We start from the raw sequence: 12,021 nt of genomic DNA on the forward strand, positions 1-12,021 counted from the left end.
GGGGATGGAGTTCCAGGCAGAGCACAGCAGCCTGCTGGAGAGCTCTCTTGCTCTCATCAGTTGCAAAGGAGGATGGAAAAGTTGTCACCAGAGGCCCAGCAGTAAAGGAATAGCTTCAGCTCACTCACGCAAATCAAGAGTGATTTCTCTTTCTTAGCAGAAATAAATAATATGGTGACTTGGTTAAATATTTACATACGTATTATATAATTGGACTTGGAGGTTGAGGCTGTGGACTGGCCACATTTGCTATCTGGAGAATGGACAGGAATGAGTGTCAGTCTGGGAGTGATCAGTCGGCCTGCGTTGTCCCTTCATTTCACTCTCTTGCCATCGAGGCCATTGCTGTTCTGTGGCACTGAGTGAAGAAGAGGAGGCCAGTGAGGGCCCTGGTTACCATCTGGTCCAGACCTTGCAGAGAAGTTGATCACTGACCTTCGGGGATAGGGACACACCGAGGTGGGACAGCTTCTCCTTTCTCTCAGTTCCTTTGTTCTTCCACCTCATGACATAGAGTGAATGTTTAACCTTTGATGGGTGATCTGTGAATTCCATGAGATGAGGAACCCATCTGCTTTTAAGAGTTACCATGTTTTGCTCTTTCCTCATTTTTCTTAACTCTAGCTGAACATTGTGTGCATGCTGTCATTTAATCTTCTTAAGACGCACCCCTTTATTAACATACCCATTTTAGGACTGAGAAAACTGAAACCTAAAGAGTTCAACTAATGTTCTCAGACTTCATAGCTTCCCCTGTTGTACATCCTCCTATTACTTTATGGTTTTTTGGTAGCATTTATCTCAGGTTTAATAAATTAATTATTTGCATCCTGGAGTCAGATGATCTGGATTCCATTTCTGGCCCTGCTGCTCTCTGGCTCTGTGACCTTGAGCATCGGATTTAACCTCTCTTTGCCTCCATTTAAATGCCTGTATAATCTACGTCCACTCATCTGTATGATGGGGTCATTGCAGAACTATGGGAGGTTTATGTTTTTGTTAGATGGAGGTAGAAGAGAAATACTAAGCTACAAGGAAAATAAAACTGTCTTTCACTGTCTCAAGTGAAAAAGAATACATTTCTTTCACTGTCCCTAGAGGATTAAGGCAGGTTGAACTTCCACCTGGATCTTGGAGGAGATGACGGCAGGTGTGGTAATTCCTAGGGTTTTCTTGACTCTCCCCGAACAGAAATATTTGCAATGAGAAATCTCATGGCCTTTCCTGAGGCCACTACAGCTGGACAGGCCAGAGCCACTGTAGACTCCCCGCAGATTCAGCAAGAACACCTGTCTAGCTGAAGATCACCCCCTTGGGAGGAAAGGAGACCTGGCTGATGCTTGTGCCTTCGAGCTTAAGCTCTGTGGAATGTTTCTGATAGTTTCTGGATCTTTTCCTGGGGAGTAAGAAAAGGCCTCACACTAGCATTGGTGGCCAGGGAAGGTGGATGTCCCCCTTTGCAATGTGAAGAAGGAGGGGTCTAGTTGGACCAAAGAAGAGCTCTGGAGTGGAATTCTTCCAGTTTTGTTCTGTAGCCGCAACTTCCCCATCATAATAATAGTTTATGACTATTCATGAAGTTCAAGAATTTCATGTGTTCTTTTGGGAATTATATGAAGCCATATAAAGAAAGGCACTTAGCCCTGATGCAGGAGTATGTCGGATTCTCTGTAAATGTCACTTATCATTATTAATATCAGTAGCTCCTAGCAGCCCCTGCCCCAGCAGAGTTCTTGGAGTTCTAAGCAAGGCCAGATGGTGGTTTTCCCTGTGGATTCAGAGACACTTCCTTTGAGACTATTGGAAGAATAGGACTGCCCTTATTCTCCCACACCTCCCCCACCCCCGTAGAGAAGTTAGACCAGGGTCAATCGCTCACAATCGTCAATCCATTTCTCTCTAGAAACCAAGCACTGCACCATGCCTTCAGAATCCTTGGGCCCAAAAGCCCCAGCCTCTGCCTGGTAGAGCTCACCCTTTAGAGGAGAGCGCCAGTCTCGTAAGAGGATAGCTCCATACAAGGATCAGCGCAAGAACAAGGGCTGCCTAAGGGGTTGGACGAACTTTAGTTTAGAGTCCTGTGTTCACCACTTACAGCTGTGAGGTCTTGGGAAAGTTTCTCAGCTACTCTGAGCTTTGATTCCCAGTCTGCCAGAGGGAGCATGATAAAGGCATCACGTAGGATTGCTGGAGGATAAAACACAGTGACACGGCCTACATACTTATTCCAGCACGAGGGACACGCTTCACACATACGAACACTAGAAATGCTAAAAATGAGTGGCCGGTTCTGGCTTTGGGGGAAGCAGGGTCATCAGGGAAAAGGAGATATCTGAGCTGAGTGTTGAAGGAAAGCAAAGGTTTGCCCCAATGAAGGAAGGTAGGGAAGGCCAGCTGCAGGAGAAGCAGGCACAGAGCCCCAGTGCTGTGAGAAACCTCTCTAGGCTTTTCCTGGGGGGGGGGGGTTCCAAGATGGCCACAGGGCAGAGGCAGGTGTGGGTACTGGACAGGCACCGGGGCTGAGCCCGCCTTTCTCCCTTTCTCAGGTGGTCTTAACTCCCACCCACCACTGACACTTTGTCATTTTAGGCTGATGTTCTTAGCTGTCCCCTCTCTGGGACAGACTAATGCCACTGTCAAGGTGGAGGGCCACCCCCTTCCAGTATCTGAGTTTCCCGGTTATTTATGGGCTGCGGAGGGGGGAGAGAAGGCAGCAGCTGGGAACCAGGGCCACAGAGAGCACACAGGTAAATCCACAAACTCTTCCCATCCATAGCCTCTGGGAGAGTTTGGGACAGGAGGAGACCAAACTTCCCAGGATGAGGAGGAGAGATGTGAGGAGGCAGTCAGAGAGTCCTCCCTGCCCAGCTGTCAGGTCACCATGCTGATTTCAGAGCTAGCCGACCAGGCTTGGCCCTGATTCTGTTGCTAGCAAACACACTGGGGCAGAGTGATTTGCTACTGTGGTTCAGGTGTCTCTCCAGAACTCCAGCCACCCGGCCCCTGATGGTATGCCTTGGCACCTGGAGTGGAGATGCCCAGGCTCACACATAATGTTACTGCCTCTGTCCACACCTGTCTCATCCGCTTGAACCCTTCATTACCCAGGTCTGAGGGATGCCAGGATTGGCGAGCTGACTTTCTGCTTCAGCATTCCCAGGCTGGATGGCAAGTGGGTCCTTGTAGACCCTGTGCCAGGACACACTGAGGCTATGGCGACCCTATTCCAAAGTACACAGAATTGGCAGTCTGGCCAATCCCCAGGGCACCAGGGAGCTTACCTCCAAGTGACTCTGGCATCCCCGGGCTCCCATCTACTCTCCCCCACCCACACACAATATGATCTTATTATCTTTGGATCACTGTCTGAAATATCACCACCACAGCTTCATTCTCTACTAACATATCCTTTCCAAAAGGATTCACCCTCTAAGCCCTGTCACTCACATTGCTTGCCACATGAAATTTTCAGGGAATATGAACAGTTTGAAAGCACGAATTGTACCTCATTTATAATTGTATCTCGAGTCCCTAGAACCCAAGAACAGAAGGGGCTTAATAAGTAATCCTGGCAGGGGATCATTGTGGTGTCATGAGAAGATATTTGGAATTCAACAGGACTTAGGCTGGTTGTTTGTAGCCCAAAGACTTAACCTGTCTCAGTTTCTTATGTGTTATTGGGGACACTATCCCATAAAGCTGTCATGTATACTGAACAAGTGACATCAAATGAAGATCACAGAGTGTGGGGTGTTATTATCGTACAGTAAATGGTAGCTTTTCTGTTGTGATGAATTGTGCACATGGAAAACCTCTCTGAGTAGAAATCCATTCTCCAGCCAGGCTGTAAGTCTCTCATCTTGGACTATGGGGACTAAAATTCTGGAGAAGTCTTAGAGAAAGGGCACAGGTTGGCCAGGGGCAAGGTGTGTTATCTTCTCCCTTCTCTGGATGTTCCAGGACTGTTCTGGCCTCTTGCTGCCCCCCCTAAATGATGTTCAGAATTTCAAGGAGAGAACGGGTCCTCAATCTCCCAGCTTCCCTGGTTCTAGGGAGGCGGCAGGTATCCAGAGCTGCCAATAAGTTGCATAATTTGTGAAACTTGAATAGTAGTTTGAGATTTTCCTGCAAATTCATTAAAGAGTTATCTGTTTCATCAAAGAATAAAAGCAATCGAACTCAGAAGAATTTGGATGGAAGTCCCAAATATATAGATTAGGAAGAAAAATAATAATACTATGTACCATGGACAGCTCCAATATTTTAGTCCTCCTTGGCCCTCTGTCATGAGCTAGGCTTCATTAACCCTGTATTTCCCTGTGCCCAGATTGGGGACCGTGTCATGGCCTTTGTCAATTACAACGCCTGGGCTGAAGTAGTCTGCACGCCAGTGGAGTTTGTCTACAAGATCCCAGATGACATGAGCTTCTCTGAGGCCGCCGCGTTCCCCATGAACTTCGTCACAGCATACATGATGCTCTTTGAAGTTGCCAACCTGCGGGAGGGGATGTCTGTGCTTGTGCATTCAGCTGGTGGTGGAGTGGTAAGTTGGCTCAGTTTCCTCAAGGTCAAATAGGGAAGTGGACTGATACCCAACTGAAGATTGGGTTCTTGTGTGAGTTATGCATTAGTGGAAGTCATCTATAGCTCTGGGGGTCCCACGTGGATGGCAGAGCTCCAATAGATGATTGCATTGGTAGTGGCATGAGCCTCATAGATGGTTTCTCTGGAGGTTAGGAAGCTCTCTCAGGTGGCATGTGAGGATACAGTGGTCTCTGAGCTGGTTTCTGTTGAGAAGCACTCTCAGTCACGGAATCAGGATGAAATGTTGTGTCAGTCATCGTGAGATGACTTGTCAATAATGTAGGAAGCATTTCGAATGCACTGCCAAAATTTTCAGTAAATTGCACTGGACTTGAGATAGTACCTACCTTACTGACATTTTCATTCATTTGTGTTCTGGTATATTTTCTTGAGTGGGAGAAGGGAAGACAGAGATTATACTGGCACCCTGGGAATTACGCATAAACCTAAGTACACCCATGAGAACAGTTGCACATAAGTGGACTTTGTGTATCATCTCTCTGATGTGTCTTTGCCAAAGGACAAAATAGTAGAAATAGAAATTGTTGTTCTGGAGTTGGAGGATGGCCAAAATTTCTCCACTGATTTGACTGTCTCCGGGCCAGTGTATGTCATATGTCCCCATATGGCAAGGACTGTATATCCACCAGTCTGCAGGGGTTGGGATGGAATTCTAGGCTTTCTGAGAGTAGGAAGTGTTGCTCACTAACTTGACACTTATTTATTAAACATTCACCATGTTCTAGATACTGGATGTAGAGATCAAAAGAGAAGGTTCTGACATGTCATGTGACAGGGTTTAAGGGGTTCTTAGAGTTGGTGATTCTGTGGTTTGATGAACTCAGAGATGAACTCTTTCGATGGAGTCTATCACAGAGATATTTTCACTGGAGATTTTGCTCACATTGATTTTTTTAAAAAATCATGGCTTTTTACAGCTATCAAAACCTTATGTGTGTAAAGCACATTTCTGTTTTTCATTTCTAAGAAAACAAGCTCACGTTCAAAACCACGAAGGCAAAGCTACGAAAGCTTAGGAATGCCTTAAGAAGAATATCTTCAATCATTTAGCAAATTTGCTGATGTCTTTTGACCGTGAGTAAAGACATAATAAAAGCTAAATATCCCTTAGAAAAGAAATGGATTTCAGTTCCAGCAATCTACGAGCGGCACGCCAGCCATTTAGAACACTGGCATTTACAAGCTCAGCGTGCTCAGCATGCAGAGTGCAGAAGTGTTCTCATAGGCTCAGCATAAGCTCCCCACTCTACCCAATGCTGGACTCAGTCCTGCATGCTCAGTGTCTATACCTTGGCACTGATGACTTTCATTTTTTAATTTTTTTATTTTTCCACTGTGTGTGTGTTTCTGGAACAAAGAGGAACAGGGGTATTGGTTTCACATAGAGAAAAAAAATCTCGGCAATAACAGAAGTTTTTACCTTGCCTTCTTCTCAGCTTACAGACACTATCAACAATAAGAAGGAAAATATAAAACAGGCAAAGGAACTGGGGGAGAGAGACAAGAGGGAGGAAAGTAAACTAATCATATAATTCAGGTTATGGTGTCTAAAGGTATTTTTAGAGGGACAGTTTTGTGTCTAGTCTTCCTAATGGTGGCGAAAATAGGGGAAAATGGTCCTCCACGTGAGCCTGTGTTCACGTGATGGAATACAAAGCCTTTACTAGAGAAAGCCATAACTAGTACTGTGTTATGACACTGGAAGAATATTTCTGTGTGGTTTCCTATAAGAAATATGTGCTGAAAGGCCGTGGATAGCCTCATTGAAACTGTTATAGTAAATGAAACTGTTTCCATGAATCTTTTTCTTATGCTCTATTCCTACCATAGTCCAATAGCATCAAAATAAAGAAAAATGTAATGAGAGCAAATACTCTGAGGCCCAAAGGATATGGTCTGGCTTAATCTATGCACAGAGGTTAAAGGTATAGTTGGGCCACCTGTCTCTCAGGTGGGGGGGTGCTTCTTGAGTAGCAGTCTTCCCACCAAGATTTGGAGGTGGTGTGTAGCAGTTCAGGGTCACCATTAGCCATAACCAGTGCAGACCCATGTATGTGAACACTGAATTGAGCTGGTATCTGGTGGACACTGTTACAAAAATGAGGGAGTCCTAAGTGGAGTCCCACGGTGGAAAGAGCAGAGTCCCCTCAGTTTGAATTAGATTCCTCCCAAGAGGATGCCCGGCCACTGTTCTCATGGTGGCGGGAACCTCTGTTGGGTACATTTCTATATATTTTCTGTGACACCCTGGAGAGGAATGGTGCTTCCCTTTGCTGTTGCTAGATCTCTGAAGTGCAGCCACCAGCTACATGGCTGCTGCCGTAGGCAGGTAACGCGCCCTGCACACCTCCACATCTGGATGCCCAGCACCTGTCAGTACATGGCAAAAGGAATTAAAGATGTAATGGAGGGCAAGACCTGGAGATGGACTGTGTTGAATTATGCAGTTGGGCCTAGTGTAACCAGAAGGGTCCTTAAAGGTGGAAACGGGGGCGGAGTAGGCAGAAAAGTCACAGAGACTTGAAATGTTCCACTGCTGGCTTCCATCATGGAGGATGGGCTAATGAGCCAAGGAATGCAGGTGGCCTCTAGATGATACAAGAGACAGGAAATGGATTCCCATCTGGAGCTTTCAGAAGGAGCACAACCCAGCTATCACCACGATTTTCGCCAAATGAAGCCCATTTTGAGTTTCAGACCTCCAGAATCTTTCAGAGCCACTAAGCTTGTGGCAATTTGTTACAGTGGCAAGGAAACTAACACATCCACAGTGACATGGGACTCATGTCAAGAACTCATGCCACCCTCCATTGTCTCTGTGGAGAGATCACCGAGGCCTGCAAAAAATGCCAGGAGCAAATATCAGAGCTGGGATTTGTTCCCGGATGTGACAATTCCAAACCCATCATCCCTTTCACTCAGAAGCCCAGGGTGTTGGGAGAACATGGATTGATCACTTCTTCACTTATCCTTTCATTTAATAAGTATTTATCCAACCTCTACCTTGTGCTAAGTACAGACCTTTAGAAGAGCCGAGAGATGATGATCAAGCTCTTCATTCTAACCCGATGTGGAGGAGATGACAAGAGATGAAGCCTAATTTAGATAAAGTTGCCTAAATCGGGTTTATATAGAGAGTGTGTGGTCCTAATGGCACCAAGACTCCTGTTTGATTTGCATCAAAGGCTGGGATGGGGAATTTGCAGACAGCAAGTGAGTTATGCCAACCTCCGCTGTGACTTTGGGGAGCTTTAATTTGGCATTGGCAAGATCTTCAGTGCAGAGCAGGATGCGCTGTCCCTGAATTGCCCAGATGCCTCCAGTGTCCTGTCACAACTCTGAACCCATTGCTTTGCCCTGACTAGAGCAGGACCAGATGGGCTGGGATGGTAATGCCCCTAATCGAATCTTCAGAAACTGCTGGAAAATTGGCTCAGAGTCCCCTCAAAGGGGAAGTAACCAAATAAGCAGAGGCAGGGGACTCATGTCAGGAACATCACCGGGTTTTGCTGCCAATTCCGTTTAGCGAGACTTGCCAGCGAGGCAGTGGTGCCTGGGAGGCTGTGTACAGAGGCCTGCTCCATTTCTGGAGGGGGGGGGGCGCTGTGGTGGCTGCGAGGCTGTTTGTAGCTACAGTCGACATGTGATGCTTTCTAGTTCCCAGGGTCCTTTCCCTTATCACTGTACCACCCAAGGCAGCCAGCGCTGTGGACAGTGAGCATCTTTCCCATTTGACAGGAGAGAGAGCTGAAGGAGAGAGAGGCTGGAGCGGTGTGAAGGTCAGGCCAGAAGGGGCTGCTGAGCCTGTGTCTCATGCCCTTGCTGCTCCACCCAGCCCCGCAGCAGCCGGCAGATGAGGAGATAAGATGTGCCTCCCTCCAACACCTCTTCAGAGAGTGGCTCTGGGAGGATAACCCAAGACGTCATCTTCCCCTCCAGCCTCACCCAGCTGCTCACTCTGCTCAGAACCCACCAAACTCTTTGAACCTCTCTGCCTTTTCACATACTTCTGCTTCTTTCCAGAAAGGTCTTCTCTGCTAGGTCAAGTGCCACCCCCTCTGAGAAGCCATACTGAACTTCTTGGTGTGGGTAACCTTAACCTGGCTTGAAAGCCACAGGAGAATCCTTCTAGATTATCATTGCACATGGAGTCATTTTCTGGGCAACGTTTCTTGGCCAGAGCTGTATCTTCCAGAGGCATGGTTGGGTGTTAGGAAGAACCCAAATTCAACCCTCAGCCCTACCATTTATTAGCTGGGTGCATGTGTGGGCAACTTAATTTCTGTAAAATGGAAGTGACAACGTGTACATCATTATCAGAATAACACCTGATGTGTAGTCTGTAAATGGCAAGGAGAGAATGGATGGAGAGGGAGAGAGAGAGAGTGGAAAAGAGGGGGGGGGGAGAGAGAGAGAGAGAGAGAAAGAATTCTTTGTATATAACCTTGGACCCAAAGTAAGGACAGAATAAATTGAATTATTTCTGGCCAATTATTTGATGCTAAAAAAAGACACTGCTTCCCTGTGTATATTGCCCTTCCTGAGATGACGCAAAGAGAAGGCCCTTTGCTTCTGTAATATTCTTTTTCCCAACCTATAACCTCAGTTTAATCATGACAAAACATCATGCAGGCACAAATTGGGGAAATTCTATAAGAGATCTGACCCATATTCCTCAAAACTTTCAAGGTCATGGAAAACAAAGAAAGATTAAGGAACTGTCACAGACCAGAAGAGACAAAGGAGTCATAGAAAATAAAAGCAATATGGTAGCCTGAATTGGATCCCGAAACAGAAAATGGGCCTTAGTGGAAAAACTTATTCAATTCAAGTAAAGTCTGTGATTTAGCTCATATTAGGGTGTTAATCCCCCAGTTTTGGAAAGCATACCAGAGCAGTGTAAGGCATTACCATCAGGGAAATCTGGGCAAAGTTTATATTGGAAATCTCCAAACAAAAATATTTCAAGATAAAGAGTTGGAGGGAAAGACAGTCAGAAGATGCTATTTTAACCAGTGGATTCTTGGCTAAGGCAAATTCTTTCTGGAATCGTCTCACCTCCACTTGGGCAGATGTTTCTACCCCGGGCCATAGCACTGTTTCCATGTTCCTCACCAAGAGAGCAGTTGAGAGACACCCTAAAAACATTTAGCTCCTCTCATCTGGCTCCAACTGCAAATCACAAGAAGGATGGAATGGAGAGTCTCTGAGGTCTTCTCCACAGGTACCCAGCTAGGAGGAAGAGCTGGAGGCTGAGGTCCGGCTCTGATTACAGCCCTGGGCTGGGGGAGGCAAGCACAGCCAGCTCCAGAGTTAAGTGGCCAGTGATTAAATTCTATTCATTATGGATGAGGCACTTCCCTGTGTCATTCAAACCCTGTAGAAGGAGCCACACGGAAGGAAGATGGGAGAGTGTACATAGGGACCTTGGGGGCCTCCTCCAAACCCTCTGGGGCCCAGGCGCTGGTGGTCACCTGAATGAATGACACTACATGTTTTAACATGAGACCTTGAGAACACGGAGTGAGCACCCATCCTCAGCGTGTTGAAGGGTTTAGGCACACAGAAGTGGTGCACAGTTTTGGCAGAAAAGACTCAGCTGCCTGCAGTTTTCCTGTAGGAGTGTCCTTAGTTGAAAACAAAACCATGGGTGATCTTGAAAGGCACCAACACTTACCCAGCCAGCTCTTCTCCAACCTGCTACCGAGAGTTTCCAAGTCCTATGATTCATTGGTTCAGACCCTCAGTCAGCACATGAGTAATGAGGGCCTACTGTGTTCAAGACATGAGGCGCTGGGAATTCAACAGGGAATAGACGGGTTCTTTTCTTTCAACAAGTCCTATAAATCACAGGTGACCATTTAAATCGCATGGTCACATGGATGACTTTGTGATGTGCTAGGAAAGAGATGCAAGTAGATGTGAGTGTTTATAACAAAACATGACCTAGCCTACAGTGGGGTGTGGAATCAGAGATCAGCTTTCCCTGCAAGTGGCATTTGTACTACAACCTAAGGATGATCAGCAGATGAACTGGACAAGGGTACAGGTGGGTGGCATGCGTGAGAGGGTGGGGCTGCTTAGTGTGGAGGTGGGCTGAGCTTTTTAAACAAGTTTAAGGGGGGTGGAGTAGACCTTCCGATAAGGAATTCCAGATAACAGGACATCTCTCCTGTGCTACCTCTCTGTCCTCTGCTCCTGCTTTTTACATGGTCCCAATCTCTTTCACCTTGGTTACTGCAACAGCCACTTAACTGGCTTCCTGACCATGACCCTCTCTTTTTTTATTCTTCCCACTTTTGCTTGTAGCCAGGATGGTTCTCCCAGCCCATCAGCTTGCTCTTTGTCACCTTTGGCTATCATCTTCAGTGGCTCCCACTGTTCTTGGATCAGTTCAGGCTCCTTGGGACACATGGCACACATCCTGTAGGTCTCCCCCTGCCCGCCCACTCTCCCGACGTCTTCTATTCCTCTTTACACTGGTGGTACGGAAGGACTGGTAGCCTCTATAAGGACTGTGGCAAGGATGGAGGGCTGACCCCAAGCTCTGTGCTCTGCCCAGTTCATCCCCTGCCTCTGTGCCTTACCCCAGCCCTTGCATCTAGCTGGGGCCACGCGGCCGAGTTGGGCCAGTGGGGCATGGACAGAGGCCATGCGGTGAGCAGCACTTCAGTCCTGCCATTCCCCCACCATCCTCCACGATCACTCTCCCCGGATCCCTGCAGGCGTTGAGCTCAACCAGGGCACAGCTGCCGCCAGCCTGGGACCCTGAATAGTTAGTTGCACTTTCTCCTTGAACCCTATCTGGTCCCAGCCCCACTGCTGCGTGAACTTAGTATGAGCAAGGAGAAGAAAAGAAACTTCCATTATCCTCAGTGACTCGGAATCCCGCCATCACCTGTTACGGGGGCTCGCATTGCTTTAACTCCACCTGGCTGCCGCTGACTCCTCCACTCTCCTGAGGGCAGCAGCTGAACTTGACCCCTGCAGCCAGCCCCTGTCCAGAGCCCGCCACAGTCCAGAGCCCACCACCGTCCAGAGCCCGCCACCTTGGGCAGCTACTTAACTTCTCAGTTTCCTCATTCACATAATGGAAATCATTCCTCTGAGGCTTCTGTGCACATTAGATGATCGGATGCTGAGGAGGCACTTAATGTAGGCTGGGAGCGGACATGAAGTGTTAGCTATTGTTATTAAGTGTCGGAGTGCTTATCTTACTCCATCCCCCAACCTAGAAGCACCCATCAGAGCATCTGGACCTTGCTCTCTTTGTGCTTGGTCCCTGACATGTAATAAGTACAGCAAATATTTATGAATTAAAAAGCTGTCATAGCCCCCCCCCCTTTTTTTTAATGTTCTAGAAGAATGTTTTTGCTGAGCTCAGGAGGGCCCTGTTGTTGAATTAATCCCAGGGGG

General features: G+C 47.2%; 1 protein-coding gene across 1 annotated transcript in view; it reads left to right on the forward strand.

The window, feature by feature from the left end:
- Positions 1 to 12,021, forward strand: part of Vat1l (vesicle amine transport 1 like) — a 143,974-nt gene that overhangs the window by 25,647 nt on the left and 106,306 nt on the right. Inside the window, exon 3 of the mRNA XM_046435036.2 lies at positions 4,328 to 4,543. Coding sequence (XP_046290992.2) covers positions 4,328 to 4,543 — 216 coding nt within the window. The remainder of the gene's footprint in view (positions 1 to 4,327; positions 4,544 to 12,021) is intronic.

This window comes from Marmota monax, unplaced genomic scaffold (assembly GCF_021218885.2).
Source record: "Marmota monax isolate L192 unplaced genomic scaffold, Marmota_monax_Labrador192_F-V1.1 WCK01_AAM20220418_F8-fsc00024, whole genome shotgun sequence".
NCBI classification, from domain to species: Eukaryota; Metazoa; Chordata; class Mammalia; order Rodentia; family Sciuridae; genus Marmota; species Marmota monax.